The sequence below is a fragment of the Accipiter gentilis genome, chromosome 10, assembly GCF_929443795.1.
Source record: "Accipiter gentilis chromosome 10, bAccGen1.1, whole genome shotgun sequence".
Taxonomy (NCBI): Eukaryota; Metazoa; Chordata; class Aves; order Accipitriformes; family Accipitridae; genus Astur; species Astur gentilis.
Window position 1 is genome coordinate 16,605,666 of NC_064889.1, and position 27,630 is coordinate 16,633,295.

The 27,630-nt window shown below is 42.6% G+C and overlaps 1 protein-coding gene across 1 annotated transcript in view; it reads right to left on the minus strand.

The window, feature by feature from the left end:
* ABHD17C (abhydrolase domain containing 17C, depalmitoylase) overlaps nt 1-12,805 on the minus strand; it is a 30,229-nt gene extending 17,424 nt beyond the window's left edge. The window contains exon 1 of the mRNA XM_049812480.1: nt 11,796-12,805. Within this exon, the coding sequence (XP_049668437.1) occupies nt 11,796-12,328 (533 nt within the window). The 5' untranslated portion in view covers nt 12,329-12,805. The remainder of the gene's footprint in view (nt 1-11,795) is intronic.
* Nucleotides 12,806-27,630: the final 14,825 nt, after the last annotated feature.

A 27,630-nucleotide genomic window follows, 5' to 3' on the forward strand; every position in this document is an offset into this window, starting at 1 on the left:
TATAGCAATCACCAGGATTAACAGCACCAGATGTTCTACAAAAGCAGACCAGAGATAACTAGTTCAGAGCTTAAAAATCAAATTTCCTAGCCAAAGCCTTTACCATCACAAAACCAGGGGCTAAATCCCTCCTCCCAGTAAATACTACTTATAACTGTGAACAACAAAACTTAGCACAGAGTCAAAGTTTCTCCTGCGTGCTTCTGTTCAGTTGAAGTGCTCATGAAACTTGCCTTGTGCTCTCCAGGAACTTCAAAAGATAGCACAAAAAAAGTAACTTATTAGCGAAACAGATATCTGCATTTAATTATATGCAAAAATATTAACTACCAGTAAGTTTTACCTATTTTAAAGTAATAAACGCTAATCTAAGAAATGGGAACAGTACTTCTGTACATTTAGAAAAGTACTTTTTCATAACCTTCCTAAACTCACATCAGAAAATTCAGTCCTGAAATCACATCATATATACTTTCTCAGCTTATCCAGCTATCTTATCTGGGATCATCTGAGCTTCTATGGAGTAAAAGACATTTTGCTCAGACTGTGCAAATCAAGAGGTTTTAACAATGGTCAAACAGCACGCTTGCATACTTTGTTTTCTGCCAACATACCTAGTTAAAGGGGCCAATTGCTTTTATAGTCTTTTTGGTGAAAGATATCTTGCTAGTCAACTTTTTCACCTCAAAAAAGGATGCTTACCAATTAACAGTTAGCTACTCTGCAAGAAGCGTGAGTACCTAGCAGTGGATCAAGGACAACTGTTAATGCAATCACTTAAGTGCATTATTTCAGCTGATGCTAAAGGTAAAATCTGACCCGCAGCCACATCTTAGAAAATTAAAAAAAAATAATAAAAAAGAGAAGCAGCTTCCTGATGTTATTCAATGTCCAATTTGCCTCTCTCTGTGATGCAGTCCTTGTAAAGCAAGCAAGCACCCTACTTGATTGCAGTACTACCAGAGAACAACTGGTTATGCAGGAAAAAACGTTAGCAATTCCAGTACATGCCACACCAGCACTTAACTGCCTACCAATAAACCAGCACAGCATAAAGAAGTCTTGTACTGTTGGAGTTTCTATTTTTGAAATAACAGATAACAGTGCAGTGCTTTGAAAAGTAGGTGTATTAATGTCTACTTTGTGGCCAAATGCCAATTTGGATAGTAACGTTTTGGCTAGGCAGGTTTTCTGCAGTTCACCATTTCACAACACATGCACTTTTAGTTATAAGCTACTGCTGTTTTCTCCCCCAACACACATTTTTCATATTTAGCTCTGCATACAGTTACATTTTATAAATGAGTAATGTTTCCCCTTCTCCTAGTACCACAAAGCTTCCAAGAGAGAAGCAAAATAGAAATATTTAATGAGAATTTGAAAAAATATTTAAAGAGTAAGTCTGATCAGTTCTACAGTAAGGAGCATGAAGGAACATCACTCACATTAGACTACCACCCAGAAGCACTAGGAACAGCAGAAGGAAGAAAAACAGAGTAACAAATGACAAACAATGCCTGCTAAATCAAGTTCCTTTGCTCCCCCTCAAAATCTCAGTGATAAAATAATCTAAGTTTAAGCTAACATTGCTTCCTTTATTCCAAGTTAACACTCACTTCATAATAAAAAAAAAGAAAAATAGAAAATTCCTGTGAATGCCCAACCAAAGAGACTAATAATCTTTGGTTCAGCTTCTCCTGCTGCTGAAATGCAACAAGTTTAGAACTACATCCAGGTAAGAAACATCCAAGATCCTTAGGTTTAGTGTTTCTCCTTATGAACATTATTAAAGTGGATTTTTGGATGGAAAGGGTAATTTCCTGAAATAACTGGAAGGTGCCAGATCTTATTTATATCAGTGGTGCCTGTTCAACGCTCTGCGCAAAATGGTCTACAGATCTTAGATGAGCTTTGACAGAATGGCATCCAATTTGGAAGGGTGGTATATTTGGCACCAGCCTGCTTAGTCTCACGATATAAAAGAACTCAATAAACCAAGGAGACTTTACAACCATCTCACCCTCTACAAAACTGTATGAACATTAAGGATTTATGACAATCTTCTCCTCCACATCAAGAATTCAGATCCAAGTTATATTCAAGCACATTCTATCCTCTTCATTCTTCATTAATGTAAATACAAATTAGAATAATTAAAGACAACTATATTTGTGCCTGCATTCCTCCACAGATAGTAGCTTCTGCATTATCAGATTGATTTTTAGTATAAATTTCAAAAACAGGATAAAGAACTAATTGTACTGGCTTTATGCACAGGTGGCTTTAAAGGTGAACATCACATTTCATGAATGATTAGCAAGAGCTCAGGGGGAGGGCAGAGGGTTTCAGTATCAGAGAAACAGAAGTTTGGAAGCTGGCAGAGATTCAGCAAAAGTAAAAACTTTTTAGGCATGCTGGTCAGGCTTATGGCGAAAACACCACTTAATACCTTAAACTACTGTACTGACTCCTGAAAAGGTGCTTCTTGCATCAGAAAGAGATGCCTGCAACGTATGCTAACTCACAGTGTAATTATTAACCAGTCTGAGGCAAAGGTTACGTGTTCATAAACTAGTATGCATAAAAATACCAAAACTGTAGCTGAAACACTACCCCACCTCTTCCTACAACCCTGGTACTTTTACAGTTGGTTAAACTTGATAAGATGTCATATCCAGACTGAAACACTAACTTTTTCTGTAGTATTATTAAGACACATTAAAAAAACATGCTTTACTAGAAAAATAGACAAGCTTTTTACAGCAGGGAGCAACAAAAAATATTATGAAGAAAATGTGTAATACAACTTAATATGCGAGTTGAGGTATATTCCAGTCTTAGGCGAAAGAAAAGACTGGCTCAGGGTAAGAACTGTCCAGGGAACACCTCCAAAATAAATATTATACCAAATTACCTACTTCATTTTAAAAAAAACCAAAACAACACACCGAAACATACACACACTTTTGTGAGAAATGAAACTATAAAGAATAAATAGCATGCTGGAGAAGACTTTTGTAAATTTGCCCTGGATAACATGCTTCAAAACCAAGACCATTTTCTTGAAAGATGCTACTTTGCCTGGGCTGTCATACAGCCAACATCTTAAATAAATTCATCAGATGTTAGGGAAGATTATACAGAGATGGGAGAAAGATTAAAATCTACAAACCAACCAGTTTAGGAGGCTTAAGGAGGCAAGTTAACTACTCAAAATTTCCTTTAAAATGTAGATGGTTCCATACAGCATTTTGGTTGCAAAATGCTTAACAGAAGTCTATCCTTGTATTACTGTTGGCTTCTCTTATTTTGCATATTATTAAGGCTTGCAATTTATTATATAGTGTAATAGTTACGACAAAGTGCTTGTTTCATTTATAATAAATAGCCATTAAGATTAATGGAATAATGACAAAATAACCTGAACTTTACCTCAGTTTATCTGTACACTGGAAAAAAAATATATAGCTGGTTTTGCTTCTTTGATGGTATTGAACACCATTTTTCAAGTTCTATGAGAACATCCAACGCAAAGCCAACTAAAAGTCAGCAGAGAGGAGGAATATCCAAAAAGATCCTACAATCTGAGCAAAACACTTTCTACACAACCTTATTAAAAGGGAAGCATTTCAAGCCATACTATTTAAAGGGTGCTTTCCTGAGAAACATGTTGAAGTTGCTCTCAGAATTTTCAGACTTGTTGGATCCCATCATCCATAGTTGTTTGTTTGCTGCACACAAAAAGAAACAGTCATGCCATGTCACAAAGTTAAATTTAAGATCCTAATATGTTAGACCAGTTAAGAAATTTGGCATCATCCTGTAATAAAAAAAAAAAAAAAAAAAAAAAAAAAAATCTTTGTGCTACTAGCTGACACTGCATGCCTCAAGAAGGGTTATTTGCCAGACACTGATGTATGCAGCTTGTTTCAGCAGCATGCCTTGGCTGATAAACAAGGCTCACAAGAGTCAAAGTTCTTAAAGTAATATTTCTATATGTAAGCAGGATTTTTTGATCAGGCATGGTAACACAGATCTTCCTCAAAGCATACCCAAAACTGTCTAAACCAACAATTAATTTCAAATTAACAGTTAAAAAAAAGCATTTTCATCTTGAAAGGTGTACCTAGAAAGAATTTCAAGAAACTACCAATAAATAATATTACTGTCAGGAAAGCATACATGAAGTTTTTCTAATAAATTTGTAATACAAAAAACCCAGAGGCAATACTTTCAGATTACCTCTAATTTAAATTTTTCCCTCTGGACTTTGAGGCAAGTATACTAACTTAAAACCTCATCTTCCACATCAACATCATTCTTCATTTGTGAACCCACATGGAATTCCCCTTTTTGAAAGCTGAGATGTTGCAGATTTATGTCATGATCGTAGGGATTTTCCCAAAGACATGTATGCACTCATCAGGAGACAGGAAACCAAGGGTGTGAAGGTGGGTGGGCATTGAGCCAGATCCTACTGTTTAGCACAATTTTGTGCCTTTGTATTATTTGGTTTCATGGTCAGCAAACCCAGCCACAATGTTCAACACCAATAGGAGATGCTTTGTTCTGTAAAGCTAACATAATGGTTAAAAAATATAAAGATATGGAAAAAGATAATGACAGTATAACACTGACATTATACAGCTGGCCTGCGTTTGCACCTTTCTGTGACTGTTTACAGGCAGAGTAGCTTGATGTGCAAACATGCCACAATAATCCATTTTTCTCAAATTAGATTTTGGAATAAAGAATGCAAAGATGTTCTTCAGTCCTTAAGCTGACACTATGCACTATTCATGCCATTCTACATTCTTAGCCTTCTATTTAAAGCACCTTTATTCCTGTGTGTTCATACAGAGTTGCCTGGGTTTACAATCATGCACATTGCTCACAAAACCTGACACATTAAAAAAACCCATCCCAATAAAACGGTTTCAGAGCAGGAATGAAATTCAGTTTCATCATCAGATGTCAGGCTGAGCATGCAAGACCAGCGTAAGTCATTCATTTAGAAACTGGAAAGCAGGACAGTCAAGATGAAGTAGTAGCGAATGGGTCACTGAAACTGCTTATTCAATTCAAAAGTACTAATCTCTAGCAGTCTCAACTATCCACCAACTCTTACAGATACAAGAGGTTTGTCCACCTATTGTATTTTAGCCCATACAAACCCAAGTTTTTTAGAGTTAAACAAAAAACAATCCTTAATTATTTCATTTCAGATCAACATAAACAGTCAATGTATACTCAATTAACATGAAGTGACGCTTAAGAGCCACCAGCATTCAAAAATTGTAAAGACGTGCCTTTACTAGATTCAAGAAAACACAAGGAAGCCCTCATCTTGCACACAGGTAAGTGCCTTCAATTTCTTTCAAGTGCAGTGGCAACTGAAACTCTCTCCTAATCAACAGAGAAAGATTTCTGCCCTTTTTAGGGGCTAATTGGCAAAAGCAAGACTGTATGTGCACAAGCACGTTACGTACAACACATTTGCAGCTTATTTTATGATTCATTTCAACTGCTTTCAATGCAGCCTTATAACTGATTTATATTTGTAAGGGAGGGCAGAAGGGAGTGTTAGTTATTCATTAAATTTATTACTGGCTTTAGGAAAAAAAACCCAAACCAGCTATGTTATTTGTTCATTTAATTTATTAGTGCTGCATAATTTTGAGACTGTTGGCTTTAAAGCCAACAGAGAATGCAACTGAGGAACTAATTTCTCTATATTTTGCTTAGAAGTGTTTTTGGGGCAGGGTTTAAAAGTTTATATAATCATATCGCCCTCTCCACCAGGCAAATGTTGTATTTAAATGAAATATGCAATTCAGACATATGCTACAGAAGTTAGGCTCCAAACATCTAATTGCTTGGCACTGCCTTTGTACTAGTCTATCTCCACGTCAGGAAGCATCACAGGACCCAAAAAACCAGAAAACCTAAAAGAACCCGTTTTCTTCGTTCGATATGGAATTACAAATATCCATCTGCTCAAGAAGTGTCAGTTTTCCCCACAAAACCAGTTGCTGGCAGATAACACACATTCATAGCTTGAAATGTTCTCCACCTACACCCACAGGTATCTAGAGTCCTGGATAGCATTGTTAATTGTTTTTCTTTTTTTCCTCTTTGTTCTTTTTACTTATGTTCACAAGTAATGAGCTAGTGTAAACTCCAAAATAGCAGAGTAACAAAGGATAAAGGTTGAATTTTGGAGGGATTTTTTGTTTCCAAGGTTGCCATAGACTGGAGATCGACCCTGGCTTCAGAGCAAACCCACTGAGGTTTACAGGGTTCAGCTCATACTCCGCTGTTAAGAACAAACTGAACAAATTGAAGTGCTACCAGCAAGATGCTCAGGTCAAACAGCCACTGTGTACCAACCTTCAGCTCAGTCTCAAAAGGTGACACACTTCTCTATCCAGAGTGAGAAAGGGAAAAAGCTTGCCTTTCTCTCTCTCGTACACTTCACGCAATTTAGTGCTAAAAAGCAGACAGAAACCTTTAGGTACTTCAGCATGTAGGATTTAACAACATGTTCTTCTAGAAACCTTTATGGTTAACACCCTGACAACGTTGAGAACCAGGTCCTACAACCTTTGTACAGCAGGGTAAACCAACATCTCCGGTTCAGGCAGCTGAATTTCAGGACTACCTACGCTCAGGATAACAAGTATTGTTAGCCAAAGGCTCTTTGGCAGCTTATTTTTCTTCCCAAATAACACTAGTAGCAAAACACTCTTAACAGTGAAAAATACCTCTTTTTTTTTTTTCTTCTTTTTTTTTTTTTTTTTGTTAAAGCAAGCTTTGATCTTGCAGTCCTGACAGAAATAGGGAACTATTCAACAAAACTACTTTTACTTCAGTGACTAAACTATGTAATACGACACCAAAGCTCAGTAAACATTTTGAATAACTTTGAACATCAGAGCACCTGTTTTAAACAGTTGTCGGTATTTGTCCCTGGGACACTCATCATCTGAATTAATCTCTGCTCACTGCATAGACAACAGCAGGAGACTATTCTGTATGTTTCTATTTTTGAGCAAAGTTGTAAGCATGTTTTTTTTAAGTACTGACCACGGCAGGTAGATTAAATTAAGTTTTAGAGAATGGTCTCTTTAAACAATCCTTTGCAGACATTATTAAAAAACTGGAAGTGGGAAATTCCCTATCAAAGACAATGACAGAAAAATCTACCAGGTGATGCACCATGAACAAGGGGAACCCTGTTACTCCAGGACCATTTATCATGACTGTCAAGCATTGCCTTTGGCCATGTCAGGAACTTAGTTGGGAACTTTCTATCAAAACCTCTGAGTATTCAATCTAAAGAACCCAGGTTAGATCATGCACAGAAACACGGCACTAGTTAAAGAAGATGCTGTTGCAAAGAAAATTAAAATAGAAATTAACTATTTTGATAAATCAAGCTAAAAACCCTGAAGCTATTATTCACCTAGAAAGCTGTAAGCACTTCAGCAAATCAGAATGGAGACGAACTAAACTGACACAACCTCAGATGATTAGTTATCACTCTAGTCTAATCCAATTAGGTGTGTTTCTTAATTTTACTCACACGAAAACTGTAACACTTTTCTACTAACTCCTGCAAAGGCAGCTGTAATAAGAGGAGACTGATAATCAGCACCACAAATAATAACATTCCCCTATAAAAAAAGGTGGTTTGGGTTTTTTTAACATTAAATTTGGGGAAAAAGTTTAAAGAACTATTTAAACACTCTAAACTACCTGCTATCCATTGATCAAAAGCCCATCCCTGGATGTTACTATACCACTTCACAATTCAACTCCTTTCATAATGCCATATTGACCAAGAAGCATAATGAAAAAATGGAAGTGAACCAATGCTCTCCTATGGACTGAAAGACAAACTCAAATGTACATGTTTTGAAAATGAAGGATTTAAATATTACAATAACATCTATCATTTATCAAAAGCTTAAATAGAAACAAAACACACTAGTTTATATTGTGCACCATGAAAAAAAACCCATCACGCTGTGTTTTGTTAAATGCAACAATAACAGCTCTTCTATGCTATTTATTAACTACATTTTCTTCACCTCTTTCAATATCCAAAAGATGGACTAATAGTTTCTCTTTGATACTCTACTACAGAAGCAGAGCCTTCTTTCATTTGACTAGGATTTTAAAACATTTCACAAATCTCCAAATTTTTAGAGAACATACAGATGGATTTTAATATAAGTAGCATACAATCAACAAAGCAGTCATGGTTTTGTGCTTAAGCACTGTACCCAAACCCTAAGTGTGTATCCTGTTTTTAAGTACTGTACATTGTCTTAATGTAAAAGTGTTAGAAAGTTCAACCTTCCCATGTGGAATTCAGGAAAGGGGGGAGGAGGATGACAATCAAGTCATTCTGTGCAGATGTTGTACTAAGTCAAGCAGATATTAGGATAAGAGTTAATCACATCTGAATAAAAAGCAGCAACTTAAAACCATATGGACCATGAGAGAAGACAGAGTCTAATACAGCCTCTCTTCATTCTGGTTCTGGTTTCAGAACAAACAGAACAGAAACAGACCAACCTGCCTAAAACACTCACAAAAAATGTCACCTGAAGCAATAAAGCAGAAGATTCTTTTTGAGAAATGTACCAGATGGAAATTTGTTAATCAAGTGGAAATAAACATATATAGAAGCCCAAATTAGTTACTGATTAATACTTGATATTGGAACCAGAGCAACCAATATTAGTTAGACCGCTGAAGGAACATCTTTAGAAACCAATTTCAAAGGATTAAAATTATATGTCAACATCTTTACCTGGGCTGAAATACAGTTAGCATTCAAACTTAATAATCAGTAAAATTATCAATTACTTTATTCCTGAGGAGAGATACTCATTTAATTAATTAGAATTAAGGAAAATAAGTTACCCTTTACAATGACTAAAAGAATGGAGAACAGTTGACGCTGACTCTCCAAAGACAGGCTGATACTTGAAACCAAACAAAAAACCTTGGTGATTTTATTTGTCATCCACTGTTTACAAGATTGTTTTATAATCATTTGTTATGTAAGGTTTGATACCTAAACGTATTGGTGATAGCAAGATCCTCATTTCACTACCTTGAAAAAACACAGTCAAAATTTGCAGAAATGTTTGCAACCACAGTCAGCTAGCCACCATTTCTAAAATTTGGCAGCAATCTGTTTTGTCCAAGTGTAGGGTTAATTCCCACCTTACTCAGGGCAACTTTCAAAATACACAAATAAATTAATATTTGCTAAGTATCAGCAGTACTTCACTGGCACAATTAAAAAAACCAAACCAAAACAAAACCCCAAGTATCTCAGACTTCCAACATTTCAATGATTCCTTTCTGCTGCCAGGTGGAACGTCTGGTGGATTCAGACGAGCAACAGCTTCCCACAGATCTTAGCACAGATGACTAAATGCTTTCGATGGCATAGTGAACCTCTCCTATTTTAAGACTTCACTTTTAAGTTTGCATTACAGTTCACTACCATATGACTACAGGCCAAATGTTAGGGATTTGCATTAAGAATGAAAGCATACACAAACTCTGGGAAGCTACCAATGAACTGCTGCAGCAGAAATGGTATAATATGACATTTTACCTCAAGAGGCAGATTTGTATTTTTACAGCAGAATATTTCACTTAATTCTAAACTACTTGGACTTACTAAAAAGGGCTAAGAAATGATCAGTCTCGTAAAATTCACCCTACTGCTTAGAAAATTCATCAGCAGAAAGACTATTGGTTTGGCTCATACCTGTCTTGAAGACAGTCATCTGTTAATAGACAGAATCGATTAATATTTTTTCTAAGCTTACATTTTACAGTAACCAATTTCTTTACTGGGCACCTAAAATACTGTAATATTTCCTTTGGCTCCCCAAAATCTAACTAACGATAACACAACTACTCTAACAGTCCTTTCAAGGTAGCACTAAGATGTGGGACTTAAAAACATGGCAAAGAGTTGGCAAATTTCAACCCCTCAATTTAAGGAGGAAAGCAGAACCTAGATTGTGTATGAACTACAGAAAGGACACCAATATAAAACTATAAACTTCCTCCAGTCGCACTTTTAATAGAAACACCCCAATCCTCTTGCAGCAAGCTGGACACGTTGGCATCGCCTACTCAGTCGGGCTTCTCAAAAGACTTAAGTGAAGGAACCCTTTGTTTCTGGATCTACGTAAATCTTAAGCATGTACTAAATGCCTGTCTTGACAGGAGCGCTTCCAGGCAGACGTAAAAGCACTTTTTCAGAGCTCTAGAAGGCTTTCATGAAAAAATATCATCAACTAAACATTAAGTGAAACAGAGAGAAAAGACAGCAACTGAGGGACAAACGTTAACTAGGCTTGGCTCAGACATAGCACTTTTCCTCCCTTAAACCTTATTTACATCATCCATATGCATAATAGTGGCATTTCGTAATTTATTCTGCATACAGCATATCAAAATTATTTCTTTACATAAACCCATATTATTTATATTCAAAGTTTCTATTTTTTAATATTTTGTTTTGAGAGAGAGAGTGTCCTGGAAAATGAACCCAGAATCTGGTTTGCGCACCAAACAGACAGAACACATGTTACAAAAGGGTAACTTCCCCCTACACCTTTCTTCCCCATGCTCTTGACTTGGGCAGAGCAATGTCAAAAGCCATATAGATTCCATGACTGACCAATCCCCAGATCCTTGAAAAGCCAATTATCTAAATTAGTAACAACTCCTGTCACTATTTTTGAAGCTGGCACGTATCCCTAAGATAGACATTAAATACTCATTTCACATAAGCCAAGTTCATCTGTACAACCCCAGAGCCAAGAACAGAAAACGTTCATCATTCTTTTCTCTTGCCCTAGTGCAACAATTTGAGCTTTTTAAAGCTTGCTCTTTCAGAACATGTTCTGTGAGGTCCTACTTTAAGAACCGCTTATGCAACAGCAAAAGGAGCTCATGGTTTCTGTGGACAGAAGAGGCAACAGAGGCCCAAGAACAACAATCAGTCATTGCAAGAAGCCAGAGGCAGCAGCTCTGCCCAGGATTTCCTAGAAGCTGAGGGCTCCCTGTTCCTACTGGCCATGACGCCTTGCCAGAGCCTTCTCGTTGCTGCTCCATCCCTTTGGATGCCTACTTCGGCATCTCCTCCTGGCAGAATCCCCAGCTCTACTTCCCCCCTGTCAACACTTTTTCCTTCCATCCCGCTACCCTACCCAATTTGTAACAGTTGTTTGGTTGCCAAAAGAGAAAGACTTCTATGTCGCCCAAGCTCGCGTGAAACCCCAGACGCACCACAGAGCACCAGCAGTTTCTTGGTAAACACTAGCCTAGGCTACTGCCAAATTCAGCCAAAGCTCTGGCTCACCTGGGTTACTTCTAAGCATAGACAGTGGTGGGCAAGTCTCGAACAAAAGGTTTTTTGCACCCTGCAAGCTCAAACTGCAACCAGTGCAGCATCTCCTGCTCAAGATGGAGATTTTCAATGGTGAAGCAATGGCTAACGTACAATACAGCCGAATAAACCCCTAAATCTAGAAAAAGCCCAAGGATGAAGGTTTGCCCGTCCTTCTAACAAACGAAGCCATCCAGCAAATCGCATTGTAGCTGTTGGTGGAACATCTGGTGAGGCCATCGAAATAACTCAAACCATCTACAAACCTTTCCCCTCCGCCTCTCAGCAGGTTAATTGTGCAGACACTGGACTTACTAGGATTAAACGGAGATACAGAAATACCTTGTCCCCAGTATCCATTTACCTTGTCCTGAGGGCCTGCCAGGCTGCATCAATGTCTGCGTACAGGTTTTTCTCAGAGGGCTTGCCGGTGCTCACCCCGTAGCCAGAGTAGTCATAAGAGAAGACGTTGCAGTTGATGCGGGAGCCAAGGCCGATGTAGAAGCTGCACATCTGGCCCAGGTCCACAGCATTACCGTGCGAGAAGAGCAGCGTGTACCGGCCAGTGGGGGCACAACGTACGAACATGCAGCCCAGCCTGTTATCCCGAGCCGTGCGGGAGAAGAACACTTCCACAGCATCCAGTTCCCGCTGCGAATACTGCCAGTCGGCCCGCTCGCTCAAGTGCAGACTGCAGGTGCCTGATCCCGTGGGGGTCCCGGCCCCGGCCGCCGCCCCAGCCTCCTGCTGCTGCTCAGGCTGCAGGACGGTGTAGGTGGGCTCCGGGGGCAGGAAGGCCAGCTTGGCAGCGATGCGGCTGGGGCAAGGCGGGCAGCAGAACAGCCAGCAGAGCTCGCCCAGAGAGAAACCGTTCATTCTGGGGCCTTGTTCTGGCATCAGAGACACCGGAGAAAAACTAACCTATGCTGGAAAGAAGTCAAACGGAACCGACCCAGAGCCCTCCTCCGACGCAACCTGCGCGCCTTCCTGCAAAGCTGCCCTCCCAAAACGCAAACAATGACAACCTTGGAGGAGCTACAGTTCAGCAAAACCAGCGCAGCTCTTCAAAGCCTGAAAACGCGCTTAAAAAAAACAAACAACAAACAAACCAACCAACGACTAACCCCACAAAACATAAGGGAAGTGCGACCAGCCCTTAAAAACCCCACAGCTAGCGCTACAGTAAATGCAACTCTGGAAAACGCCACCCGAGATCCCCTCAAAGAGCGTAAATCGCACGTACATGTATGCATTTACAAAACGAATTCCCAGATCCTACGGCTCAGTGCGGCGCTCCAGAGCTAAGAGCCGACCCCCCCCCTCCCGCGCCGGAGCCGGCCCCCAGCAGGGCACATGCAGCCGCACCAGCCCAGGGCCCTTCCCCCGCCTCGCAGCGCCCCCCGCGGCCCCCCCCCCCCGGCTCCGCCCCGCTCCCGGCCCCCGCTGCCGGCCCCAGCCCCCAGGGACGCCCAGTCCCGCGGTCCCCGCAAGCCAGCAAGGGCCTCCCCCCCCCCCCCGGCAGCGCTACCGCCCCCGGCCCGGCCCGGGCGGCGTCCGAGCGGCGGCGGCGGATGCAGGAGGATGATCCGCCGGGCAGGGGAAGGGGGAAGGCGAGGTCGAGGCTCAGCCGCGCGTCGCCGCGGGCAGGACCATGCCGACTGCGGCGCGCAGGCAGGAGCAGGCAGCGGCCATGTCCCGGCGCTCTCCCCTCCTCGCGGCCGCACCGCTTCCGGGTTACGGGGCGCGGAGCGGGGCCGCCCGCCGCAGGTGCCGGCGGGGGCGAGGCGGGTGCCCGGCACTGCCCACGGCGCCCGCCGCGGCTCGCGGCTGCCCCCTAGGCCTCGCGCCGGGGCGCCGAGCAGGTGCGCGGGGAGGGGCGGGGAGGGGCGGGGAGGGGCGGGGCGGGGCAGAACGGGAGGGGAGGCGAGCGGGAGCCCGCAGAGCGAGCCGGCGGGCGACCGCCCGGGAGGGGAGCGCGCCGCCTGGCCCTTTAAGGGAGCGCCCGCTGCTGCCGCGGTCACGTGCAGCAGGCGCGCTCGCGCCCCCTCCCCCTCCCCGGCCGCCCACCTCCCGCGCATGCGCGGCGGGGCCGGGGGCAGCGGCGGAGGGGCAGGCGCGGCGCCGGGGGCCATTTCGCGCCGGCTGTGTGGGGGCGGCGGCGGCGGTGGCGGCGCGGCCTCCGCGGCCTCTCGGTGTTCGGGGCCGGGGCCGCGGCCGCGGCCGCTGTGCCCTCCTCGGGGAGGCCCCTCTGGCCCCCCCGCTGCGTTCGGGATCCGCTGGCGCCGTTCCCGAGCCTTCCAGCTCCAGTGCGCGCGGGTCACCCTGAGGAAAGGGCTGTTTGCTGGCGAAGGCCGCGTTCATCCCTCGCAGCGTGGCGTGGCGGGCCCAGGGTGCCGGGCGCGGGCGGCTTTCCTGGCCGCACCAGGCTGGCAGGCTGCTCCCCCGGGCAGTGGGGATGAGGGGTGCCTGATGGCCTTGAGTCTCGCTCCTAGAGAACTGCCGGTGCCGTCGACCAGAGCTACTCCTCGGCCAGTAGCATCCAGAGCGCCGCTCTCCTGGTGTCAAGCATGCTGTGCATCCCACACGTGAAAGCTAGAGAGACCTCTGTGTGTGTTAAATTTGGCTGAAATTGGTCAGCGGTTTCAAGGGATGCCACAGAAAACTTAAAACGGCGCAATTGCGGAAGCCTCATTTCCTTAGAAAATCAGGCTAATAACCCGTATCCCAAATAATGCATTGAGTAAATTAGCAAGTCATGTAGGGCATATGGCAGAACCCATGGATCAGTGGTTGTGGTACTGTGACTCTAACACGTTCATCGACCCGGAGAGCAGAATGCAAAAGTTGAGGGGAAAAGACCAGCGGACGTATTTATGCGTAACATTGTGTTACTAACACAGGTTATAACTATACCCTTAAATTAATTAACCGGCACTGCATGCTTGCTGAAAAAAACCCTGTAACGTAGTCCAAGTGAAAATATAAGGAAAATTACAGCTGTGCAGCTGTACTTACAGTGTAATTCGTGTACATCCAACCGGTGCCCTGACTTCAGGCATGGCATGCACCTTCACCCCTTTATGACGCTCTCCTCTGTGTGTCCATTACTCGACTTGCTACCTATGAGGAACAAAGCTTCAAAAATTCAAGAACGTTGAGCTGAGGTCATCTCATTAGTGACAAGCCTGAGATGAACTTCTTTTTCAGTACTAACATTTGCCAGCTCTCTAAGAAAGTTAGTTCAAAACCTGTATACAAAAGAGTCGGTCGTCTGTGATACTCCTTTGTCTTTGGAATGTCAAAAGAAAGACCAGCCCCCATCCACATCAGTCTTCAGTTTTGCTAACAATGGGAATTTTAGAAATCCTAAATTCAGCCAGCAATATTTGCGTCTACACTGACTGTTAATGGGGAAAATGAAGGCTCTGTATCTCCAACCAGCCTGAAAGCATGGCCACTGGCGTGGACAGACTGTTTCCTCTAGAGGACAGAGAATACCCAGTTTATTACGTGTGTCCCAGGCATATCCCGCTGGGAGGGTAACAGGGCCCGGAGATCAAGTAGGGTAATGTCCCACCTACTGACGCTGGTTCCTTCAGGTGGCAGAGACAGCCAACACATCCTGCGTATGGGCTGTTTGGACGTCCGATGAAATGATGAAAGGGATTTCTACTCCACGGAAAAATCTGAATAAAGAAAATAGAGAATAGATAAATGAGGAACCCTGTGAAATTCCTTGGGGATCACAAACAGCCTCAAGCTCCACCTACGCTGTTACAAGAGACACTATTGATATCCTGCGGGAAGGCTGATACAACCCCGAGAAAACCCTGAATATACCCTGGGAAGTGATTTGGCTGATGAGATCTGAGAAAAGCCGGTCTAGTGCTGCCGCTACACGTCCCTCTCACTGCACACACACTGAAACCAAGATAAGAGCTGGAATTTGGGCATGTAGCACCAACTGAAACTAACATTTCTCAGAACCCTTTCAAAGGCTGTATGACTCGCCTGGAGCCAGACAGGAGAGGCTGTTATAAGTAGATTGCTACTCCAAAGAATAGACAATTAAACGGACAATATTTCCCATGCTCCACCCTGGTCCTTCCTTAGGTCGTGTTTATAGTAGTGAGATTAAAGTGTCCTCTTTGAATCCAAGGCGAAGTGTCATGAAATTTGCTCCTCGAGTGAGCTGGGCTGTGTGAACCTTATTAGTGAGTTTCGTCATTGTTCTCATCATACGCTCTGTAGTTTAAGTTAATCTCAGTCCATCTCTCATACAATAAAATAGTTACTGCACAGTGAGTGTGTCCTCAATAAAGACAACATTTGCCAAAGTCTTGGAGAACGAAATGAAGAAAGGAGCAAGAGGGAGCGACTGAAATGGAAATCATGCTGGATGAAGACAGAGAAGTAAGAAAAAGGAGTTCCTGAATACTGCTGCCATCACGGCAAGCTGAAAACACAGTGTCCGTGAGTTTGTAGCTCAGGAAAGTAAAACAATCGGGACTTAAAATTAGGACGCATTTAGTGTGTATCCTGTACCCCAAGTTGTCAAAAGAGACCTGTAATGCGCAAGTGCTTAAGAGAGTGAAAATTAGGAGAATTTTTATCCATCCATTTGTGTGCTGCTTCAGTGGCAGCCACATCTCTAATGTTTCAGGATCCACAGTAGTCCTGGGGATTGTGTTGCAGCTTGCTGGGCTGAAGGGGTGGCTGTGGAAAGTTGGGCACAGACGGCTCAATGCCTCTCCATGCACTCTGTACCTGGCGCTGCCTGGAGCTAGGTTTGTTCTCCTAGCATTTTAGACAAGTCTCAGAGCTGTCCTAATTACAGTAGCCCACCAGACAATGATGCTGGCTACTTCCACCACCATATGTAGTTTTGGTTCCTCATAGCTTGCTCCTTCCTTTCTTCAGCCACCTCTTTTGCTAAAAATCTCACACTTGGCCTGGGATGAGGATGTTTCTAGGATGTGCAAATCTTCTGACAGCATTATGTCCAGGTACCCAGCTATGGTGGGCACAGAAAGACAATGGATAGGGCATGTGCCAATATTTCTTATGCTCAACATGTGAAATTGCTATTTGAAGAATGGCTGGTTTGGATCTTTCCTATGTGTGTTCCCCTCAATACTACTGCTTCAGTCCAGCAGTGCTTCTTGTCTCAAATTTTTTTTCCCCCAACTCTGTACTTCCCTCTGCTCTTCCTTCTCCTTTTCATTTTGCAGCCAGCAGGCATCTGCATAGTTTTCACTTGACCAAATACTGTGAAAATGCTCAAGAAAAACAAGTATTTCTGCTTGTTCTGTTACTGAAGAACTCATCTTTTTAACGATCTGTAAATAAAGATGTCCCTATTGCTGTGCCTTGTAACTAACATGACACTAAGACTCAGTGAAGTGCCCTGCTTCTTCACAAAATGTTAATATATGGCCTGCAAGGGTAGAATATGCAAGCATTTAATAATGAACAAATTGTCAAGCCCATTAAGAGATAGGAAGTAACCCCTAGGAAAATGTGTTATCTATGAGACTTTTACTATCAGCCTTTAATTAACTGTTGATGGACCTAGAAAGATGCCTCAGGTGAGCAGGGAAAATTTTCAAATAGCTACCAAAAAGGTAAATATAACAGAACACACAGTGGTTGGTTATGTCTCGATTATTTCTATCATGTCCTGTAGTCTCACTGTGCCTGTTACAAGGGCAGAGTACTTTGCACTCCACTTCCTCTTCCTGAACACTAGATAGACAAAAGAATAGGCGAGAAGACAGTGAGATTGAAGCCAAAGAAGACACCTGGCAGCAGGACTGTGAAGATTATGTATCTTAAACATTAACCATGCCTGACTTCCTGCTGCCGCTTGCCAACTGTGTGACTGTTACAGCTGGATAAACAGTCTACATCTAATACCTGCACATGTGCAACCATCAGTGATTGCAGGACTGGTTACAAATACCAAATTCAGACTAGGAAGTTCCTCAATGCATTTTTGCTTATTTCCTGGACATAGTGCGTGAAGAGTGCAAGTATTATTTCTTACTGCTCATGTTAAGTTAGTATCTGTGTATTCCAGGCCTGTTCTAGAATATGTTAAAGCAGTAGCACCACTGAAAGGCAATGTCTCCCTCAGATGAAGCACAAGGCAAGAGATCACACTGCAGTCTACCAGACTGAGGTGCAGGGCAAATAATGAAGTACTACTAATCAGCATACTTGGCTGTGTTCTCATCAGCCAAGTCAGTGTCAAGTTCTTTGCAGTTTCTGGGCAAAGGTGTGCGTGAAGGAAGGATTTGAAAGAGAAAAATTAATTTGCTCTGGGGATGGAAGGGGACCCTCCCAAACACAAGAGAAGCGGATGTAGCGGGAAGTGGTGTGTCTGAAAAAGGCAAATGCATGGGCAACAGATGGTGGCATCAAGAACTTACTGGAGACATATATCATTCTGGTGCTAGTGAGAAGAAGACGAAAGGTTGTGTGAGCACACACTGTGAAAACCTTGTCAATGAAGTCAAGAATGCAGTATGTGATGTGCTACTGGCACAGCATTAGGCAGTGGAGTTAAAAAAAAAAGAGGGATCACATGATGGGGGTGTATTAGCGAGGCCTCAAGAAAGAACCTGTCATGCAGCCAAAGCTGGTAAGGAATCAGGATTTGAAAATGATACCTACATTATGCTCTTTGACCAGCAGTGTCTCGTTGTTACCATGTATTCTTCCATTTGCTTGTCTTTAGCTGTATAATTAGATTTTAGCTTTTGATGTATTTTTTTCTTAGCTTCACAGCTAAAACTCTAGGCACTAATAAGGAGTAATAAAAAGGTGTCCATAGCTTTAAGGTTTTTTTAAAGTGAACAGCTCTTTAGAAACATAGAGCCAGTTTCAGGTTTCTCAGATAGGTATGTAAAATTTACTGTTGCTGCCCTCAGCAAACCGGTCCCAGGCCAATGCTAAACCACTACTGCAGAGAAAGCGGCAAGTAGAGGGAAGGGATGGAGCAAGGAAGGAGAGCCAGACACAGAGCCCCGGAGGGCTGCCCCCCCTGCTCCTTCTGCTGCCAGGAGGAAGGGAGAGTCAGGGCAGTAACTGCTGCTCCTGGGACATTACAGGTCCTCCACCCCACAGAGACCAGCCTCCCTGTTGGCAGCGGTGCACTGTGTTCCTTTCCAAGACGCTGCCATAAACAAAGCAGGCACTGAGACCGTGGCTCTTCATCCACCCTTGGCAGTCCAACACGGCAGCCTCCTTTGCAGATAGCTTAAGCTGGTCCTTGTGCTTAGCGTGGCCTTGAAGCTTGAGAGGGTGGTGGATGTTTCCGATCACACAAGCTGCCAGAGTGCCAGACCCCGGTCTCTGTATAGTCAAGACTTCAAGATGTAACACCTAAACTAATCACCCAGGGTAAGCAAGCTAAATATAGCCTTCAGTAGATGGCCCATACTTATGTTTTTTCTATTGGGTGTATCCTTCCCTACATTGTGCCAGTGGAAAGAAATTTCATTTCTTATTTCTTTTTCTGCAGCCGAGCAAGATTGTAGCCATTTCCTGCCATGTAAACCCATGTAGCATTAAACTTACAGGTCTATATGGACAAAACTGCATCAATTGCTTTACCAGAATGAATAAAAAAAGGAAAAATAGTGGAGAAAACCCACAGAGCTTGAATGATTGATTTCTTCAGAAGTATAAGATAAATTACACGATTCAGGGTTTAAGAGAGCTTTCTCTAAGGTTTGCAGGAGTTTAATCAAGACCCAGCTATCCTCAGATTTGCTGGGAATACAGTATGAGAAGAATGTGGAAAGAAAAACAAAGCCGTACAAACATCAAAACTTATGGGAAGGATGGGGGGGGGGCGGGGGGAAAGTGGCAGCTATGTGATATACAATGAGGGTTTAGAGTCTTGATTTGCAGTGACTGCATTTTATGCCTGTCACTGGCAAACTGACATTTTAAAGATATGTTCCTGACTGCTTTTTCATGTCAGTATCTTTGTTCAGGCTGTATCTGGGCTGATGAAAGGAATTTCAATTAAGGATGAAATCCTTTCCTTACTGTATTGAAATGCACAGGGTGGGAGCAGAAGGCGAATGGAGCAATGAAAGCTCTATAGAGAGTTCTTAAGGCATCTTGCTGACACAGGACAAGATAGTTTAGGAATGCCTGGGGCAGTGCACTCTGTAGCATGGTTTACTGTGCCTTTACAAAGAAGCAGTGTGCATTCACCTTAGTGCCTACTGCCTGAGGCCATATATCATTCAAACAGGGGGCTAAGGGTTTAATAAATCCCAATCTAGTTTAGTCCTCAAGGGAATAGCAGTCTGGAGTCATTCAGGAGTGGCGGGGAGGATGGCTGCATAACCTGGCAAGAAAAGGCTGATTTTTGCCCTGTGAATGTAAGCAGTGTCATGGAAAATGAAAGGCATTGTAAATCTGCATAGCTATAGTAGGAAGAACTGGGATGAAGCGCAGTGAAAGCCTTAGGGAAAAGAAGTGTGAAAAATAGTAAAACATGGATATGAAGACAGTGCATGAAAGAGAGAGAAAAAAAGAGAAAAACAATAGAAAATCCATGGGGCGGGGGGGGGGGGGGGGGGGGAAGGAATACTGATTGTAGAAAACCACATCAAAACCACTTTATCTGTCTACCTTGCAGTCACCTAATATTTGGGGTGAAAGGCAAATTAGTTCCCACTGAGCATGTTCACGTAGATGTATTTCTCTTTGCATGCCTGTCCTTGTCCACCATTCTTCCATCCTATCCCTTGGTGAGAGTTTTTACTCTGCTGATACATTCAGGATGCTCACTAGGAGCCCCGGCTTCCAGCTGGGCTCCCAGCAGCTATGGTGACCTTCAGAGAGCAGCTGATTCACACTCCCTTCCCATCCATGCATTCAGCGTGGGTGTAATAAGCACACTGCAAAGACTCTGTAGGACCTCTATATGTAGGCTATAACTAGTGCCTTCATTCAGGTCTGAAACTGGAGTAAGCACTGAGGCATTAATACCAAACAAAATCTGGACAGAGCTAGAGCTCTGTGTCACTGTGGCTAGACCAATAATCAAGCTAGCAGTTAAAAGCTAGTTTGTGTACATCTACACTACTACAGAGTCATTAGTGTGACCGAGGTGTAGACTTAATTTCATTCACTGCAATAATTCATCTATTAAGATGATCTGATTTGTCAGCAAGAGCCAGAATTACTGTTCATGTGGTTTACACTCATGCAGATATTCAGGGGAGAGGCTGTCATGTATGAAATCCTGATCTGAGTATCTGCATACAACTGCCAAATCCCATATATGTCACAGGAACTAAGTGGAGAACTTCCAAATTCTCCTGCAATAATGTGGAAGCTCTGATGGTGTATCACATTGTTTCCTGAAAAAAATCAAAACTAGAACAAGTGGGTTTTGTGTTTCCTTATTTTCCAGAAATCACCAGAAAACATATGCTTCATTTCATCATAAACCTCCAGGGGATTTTCAAGGTCAGTGAAGATAAAGCTCAGGCTCCCATTCATGAGTACTGGTCATGTAATTAAAATAGAAAAGTACATTTAGGCTTATGCATACTCCTGTCTGTCAGAAATCAGCAATGCTTTATTGAAGCATGTGTACCCTTCAAATTGCCTGTCAAATGAAGACAATCTTCACATCCAAACTCTGAAACATATTCTTCAGCTGGAATAACCTATTATAATCAGCTTGATTTTAACTTTAAAAAAAACCACAAAACCCAAAAACAACAAAAAACCAAGCACAGAAGGACCAAGGGTGTTTTTTTCTTTCTTATGGGAGGTGTATCGATTTTTTCTTCTCAACATCACTCAAACTCAGTTTTCTCAAATTATACAAAACAAAAAATGCCGTTAGTCTGATGTCATCTCTGGACTCACTGAAAGAGATTTAAATCTGAAAAGCAGGTCATATGTTTTCATCTGGAGCATACATTTGAGGCTGGAAACCAGATAGCCCAACTCTTGAGCATTACCTACTCCTCTCGTCCCTTCCTTCTCATTAAGCTGTTAATGTCCCCTATTCGCCCTAGAAAGCCAGGATAAAACCTGTTGTTCTGGTAACATGCTTTTATCAGTGCATAAGGAAGCAAGGAACTGAACTGTGGAACATATTCCCTCTTCTCTGGTGGTGCTGCTGGTGACACTCTTTTTGCCTCCTATGGCAAAAACAGCAAGACAGAAAGAACTGCTGCCTGCCCCAAGCCTGCTCTTTGTTTTTGTAATACTCACCTTGAATTCTCCACCCTGACATTCTGGTAGCAAATGGGGGAAAACTTTGAGTGAGCAGATAGATACCCTGGCAAAACAAATCTGGAGGGAAGAGGTGAAGCTACCAAAACTGCTATGGTAAATCTGAGTGTACTCTGTGTGTAGCACTGGCTGACTGGATTGGGCATGTGGGACCAACGGAAGAAGCAGCTGTTTAGGGTAGAAGCGGATGAGCAGAGATGCTCCTCTCTGTGAGAAGAGCGAAAGGAGGGAGTAGCAAAGACACATTCTGGTTTTGTTCTTCACCAACTCCCTGCAACTGTTACCGTTACTTAAAACCAAATATTGCACCTTTTTAGCTCAAGGTGAAATTATGAGGAACAGAGAGAAGAAGAGGGAATACTGAACTGAGAGAGTCATTTGGCTGGCAAACTGAATACCACATGTTGCCTTTTAGTCACTGTGGTTTCCGAAAGATCAAACCCTGATCTTCGTAGTCTAGGGGAGGTTTCCTAGAAAAGTCTTCTATAGTCATCCCTAATGACTAAAAAAGCAGTACAATTACATCCAAGCACAGAAGCATAAAAAGTAGAACTGAGTGACTTTTTTGGAGGTCTCCTAGTCTTGCTTGGAAGCAAACCCATGCTATGCCTAACCAACATGTTTTAACCTCTTCTTAGACACTTTTAGTGAGACAACCTCAGGCAACCTATTCCATTGTGTCTCCATTCTTCCCGCTGGCAATTTTTTTTATTTCCAAGCCATGTGTTTCTACGATGTAAGCCCACCACTACCTTTCCTACAATCAACATTAAGAATAGTCTCTTTTCCTCTTCACAGCAACTGTGTACATATTTATCATTACCTCTATTCAGTCATTTCTTCAGATTAATGCAGTTCCTTCAACTTTTCTTTGTAACTTCTGAATCATTCCTGTTGTTCGCCTCTCTCAAGCCAATGCACAGCTGTCCTCAGGTGCATGTCCCCAGGCTGGATATGGTACCACAGCCGTGGCCTTTCTCATCCTGACTAGAATAGTAGGGTGATCTCACAGCTTATAGATGGTACTTTCACCGATCTATCCCAGTATGATGTTTGCCTTTTTTTCCTCTTTTTTTTATTAAGAGCTGCATGACACCGCTGAGCCTGCAGTCCACTGTAACCCCCATACCTTTTCAGCCAACTGCTACTCTCTCTGTTGGCTCTTTACCCTATTTCTTTGCAATTGATTATTCCTACCAACACGCAGAAAAACACAGTTGTCCTTACTGTGTTGCATTTATCCACTTCTAATACAATTGACACACTTAGCACCTGCCAAGTTGCAAGCACTGAGTACAGGGGCCAGGGTCAGGTCAGCCCTGCCTTTTTAGGAAGCACTTAATATTCTTGTTTTCAGACCCCTTCTTCTCTATAGATGACATGCAGTGATACAGCTTCTGGCCAGCCGGGATGACTGAGAGGGTCTTTCTGACAGGCCCTTATGCTGGCCATGGGTGGACACCAAATGCATTGCTGCTTGGCAAAATGTCAACCCTACCCCAATTCATACCCCATGAGTCAGTTCTCTATACCTGAACACTGAAAAATGACCGGCAGAAGCAAACTTTCACATTTCTCTAAAGAGAAGAAACATTTATCTTCTCTTTGACTCACATTGCCAGGAAAAAAATAAAATAAAATTACCGTTCTATGAAAAAAAAATAACTATTTTCCCCTTTTTTTTGCTGAACCTGCTGTGCAACATCCACTGCTATATATGAGGTACTTTAGGAGAAATATGCTTACTCAAAAGATAGTTTTTTTCTGAAGTGCATAAAGCTTTCCATGGATTTGCCCCCAATCTTCCAAAGTCTCATACTGTTTTATATATAATAATCAGAGTCTACACATATGAACTCTCTGGCAATACAGAACTGAACAGAGCTAGCCTCGTCATTCTTCATACCTTTGTCTGACAGGGGTGTTTAAGGAGATGTGCTGCTAATCACTTTGACTGCAGGTGACTGGGTATATAGGTAAAAAGACACTCATTATTTACTGGTGAAGTAGCAGTAACGAAATTCAATGACAGTGAAGTGGAGGCTAAACCCAGAAACAAAATAATCCAAGTTACTGTGATAGCAGATTAATGTGAAGTCCGCAATTAGATACGGCAAAATGAATGAAAAAGGAAACAGATGTAAACCAGCTTAATAGTTATTTTGTATCTTCTTGCCAAACATATCTTATTAAGGGTCTGTTACTGCTGCTTTTAAATCTTTGCTAACCAGAATCTATCAGATACGGAAAGCAATGACATTTTTCTTCAGGGGTTACAACTCTGAGGTTCTGCCAAGCTAAGCTCATTGCAATTATCTGCCAGGATGCTAAATAGTTAATGAGGTAGCAACAACTATATTTATAAGAAAGAAAAACAGTAAAAGGCCAGTTCCTTTTGGTTGAAGTCTTGAGGTTTTAAAAATTAATGCCAAGGTACTGATAAACTACGTGGTAATTTCCTGAGGAAAGATTAGTGGCTTGTGCAGGAGATAAAACCCAAAGCATATGTTTGCCTGCCTTGGGTTTCACGTATTAACTGTATATATAATGATGGTGTAATTGGAACAATTCTGTGATGGTCACAATTTGCTGAGAGCCGTCCTACAGCTAAGCACACATTCCTTATTCTCCCATGACCACCAGAATCTGAATATCTCACGGCTTTCTCTTTGTTCAATAATAAAAAGGAGTTCGGTGCTCACGCCTGTCAGCAGGTAATAAAGATTGGATTCTACAAATGCCATAGCAGATGATGCCTCACAACCCTTCAGAGTGGTGACCAGGCTGACAGAATTTCTTTGTGCACTGGTTATCAAGAGAAGACACCTCCTTCCCACAGGCTATCAGCCTGCTTCACATCAGCAAGGCTTTCGGCAACCGCGTTAAATGCCAGAGCTGCATTCTAGACCCGGGGCTGGCTAGCTTCATATTGACACTGAAGTTACATTCAGCAGTGAAGGTACCGTTGAATAGGCAGACCAGGAATGGTACCTAGCTCTATGTATCTGCCGGTCCACTTAGCCGTCCCTCTTCAGTCTGACCGTAGCCATTACCAGCTTGCAGTAAAAGTATTGCAGAGTTGGAAGGCAGAGGAGGAAGGTCTGACAAGGTCAGGAAGATACTGGAAAACTTCCTGTGTGAAACACATCGTTTTCCTCTTCCTGCACATTGGTCACTCAGGAGGAAAAGAGGAAAAAACCCTTTGGGGCTGAGTCACTCACACCGTACTAAGAAAAACACTTGCAACTGTTCTCTAGGGAATAGCGTTACAGTAGGATATGGGAGTACTATAGGGTGAAGTGGGGTCTTTTGTTTTACAGCAAATCTCACTACCTGAATTTTATTGTTCATTTCCAGTCATCTTTGTGATTCAGCCTGGGAGGTGTCTATTTTCACTACTTGCTATTAATCTCTAGATATCAAAAGGGAAACTGGTTAAAGTACAACACACTTCTTTAGTTGTACTGAGATGGGATTGATTTTTTTCCTACAGAAATCGGATGAATTTTGGCCCTGAACTGATGAAGTACTTAATCTGGTGCTTAACTTGAAACAGTCCAGTACTTCCATTGAAATGAATAAAATTGTCTACATACATAAGTTACTTTCCTGTTTTTCTGGACTGTGTCTTTTTAGAGCTGATCACTTAGCTTAATAAAAACAACTCTAAGCATAATTTTAGCCTGGTCTAAAAAGAAAATGGGCTTAAAGGGTAGATCCTGTGGCTTCTGTGTTTTGGTTGGTGTTTCGGGTTTTTGTTTGGTTTTGGGGTTGTTTTTGTTTTTAAAAACAGAAAGCTTTCTGCTTCCCACTTTGGGCCAAAAGGCAGTTTTCTGAGGGATGGAAATTCCACTCTGTCACAGTTCAAATTTCAACAGTGATGGCAACATTTGCAGTTTTGTTTGCAGTAATTTTTAACAGAAGGATTATTTCTCCCTCTTGAATACATTTGTTTCTTGTAAGCGCTTGATGTGGTGCAGCCACTTGGCAATAACCCCCTCGTTGGGGAGTTGCAATCTGCTGGGTTTGTTTTCCGACTGAAGCTTCTCAAACAGAGTAAGTCCCGAGTTAAATTTATCCGAACCGACATACGCATGGTTCGCACAGATGTTGAGTCACCAGACCCTCCTTTTCCTCACACCACTTCCCAGGCGTTCCTCCTACGGAAGCCAGTCACAGTCTGGTGAAATAGAGGTGAAAATGCAGCTTCACGTGTCAGCAGAAGCCTCCTCAGTTAAGAGTGAGTCAAGGCAACCTCCCCCCAAACCTTTGCTGTACGTGATGCATGGTGACCCACTTCTCCAGCTTGGGAGGCTTGGCCAATCTTCACAGAAATCAGTGAAACCAGGTCAATTAACTGCAGTGAAAGTTCTGGCCAACAGAACAGGATGGAAAAGGGGTGTAAGTGATAAAGGAGCTAAACACAGTTTGAGCTGAAGTGTTCAGGGAGCATAATTCACGTGGCAAGAGGATAAAGGTGAAGTTCAATGACAAGATTCTCCTTGAGCCTCTTTTTACCTTTACGCGCACTATTTAGCGCGCCCCAGTTCTCCTTTTGGCTGTTGGCGTTGGGGAAAAGCACAGCCTGTTCTGATCACGATCTTAGTTCTAACTCTGCTGGACTGAAAGGAGGCTCCCAATGTACACTGACAAGGAAACTTGGCCCTTGGGGTTAGATGGTGGCTTAACACCCTCCTTCCTCTTCCCAGCAATGGATAGTGCAGCAGGAAAATGTTAAAACAATTGGCTGGGCTGGCAGATGTTCAGTCTGACTTCAGATGATGAACGAAACCCTGGATCTGCAAATGTTGATAGGTTTCTGATTAAAAACCCTCCACTGGCATATAGGTAGATAGAAAGATAGATAGATAGGTAACAAAAATATATATATTTCTATAAACAAATGGAGACCACAGCACAGCCTTATGATTTACATATGCATGCTCAAAAGTTGTCACCAGCTTTGATGTGTGTTTCCTTCCCCAGCATCCCACTAAATGTGCAGTGCAGAGATCCAGCCTGTCCTCCACCATAAGGGAAGTTCTTGAGATCTCATTACGGCCTCTCAGTTCGGAGGCATGGGGCATTGCCTGTCATGTCTTATTGCTTCAGCACTATGACAGGAACTGCACTGCTGAAATACAAAGATGATTGAAATGTTAATTGCTTCTAGAAGAATGTCAGCAGCAGCACTTGCCTGGCTGAAGGAAAAGCCGCAGGGCATATACCTGAAGGCAGACGAGGATCCTCCTTACGCTGGGGTCAAAGCACAGCAACTCCATTGATTTCAGCCGAGCTGGTGCTTTTTTCCCCTGGAAGAGAGAGCTCAGAATCTGTTCTCTATTCATTAGTACAGCCTGACATGGAGAAACTAACTTAGCAAGATGGGAAGTCAGCCATGAAATAAACTGTTCATGTAAGTAAGGAAGCAGTGACAGGCATCAGAATTACTGCTGCTATGCTTAGTTTTGGGAGATGACAGAATCCCAGCAGATCATTAGCAGGGTGCGAATGCAGAAGTCCTTAGGCTAAATCTTGCCACTGCTCCCAGTAATTGCCTTTTAATCAACTGGGAGTTTTTAGGTGAAAAGTCTTGTACAACTAGAATGAACATTTTGTGACAATAAATTTTTCTGACTGTAAGTCAGAGGCATTGAGACCCTAAATATACACGGTTTTGCTAATGCTAACAGAGCAATGCTGTCTTTTAGAGGCTGCTTTCCTTAATTTTCCTGTAGCTCGTACAGCCAATCAACTGATCACGCTAGCTTATTGCAAAGATATATTTTCTTTGCACACAGATGGTATTAGAGAACATGTCTGTATATAAAATCTGTAAATACGCAATGAATTAGTTATCTGATATGCAAAGAATTAGTTTTCTGTGTAATACCCCCAACAGGAAGCGAAACATGTGTAATGAC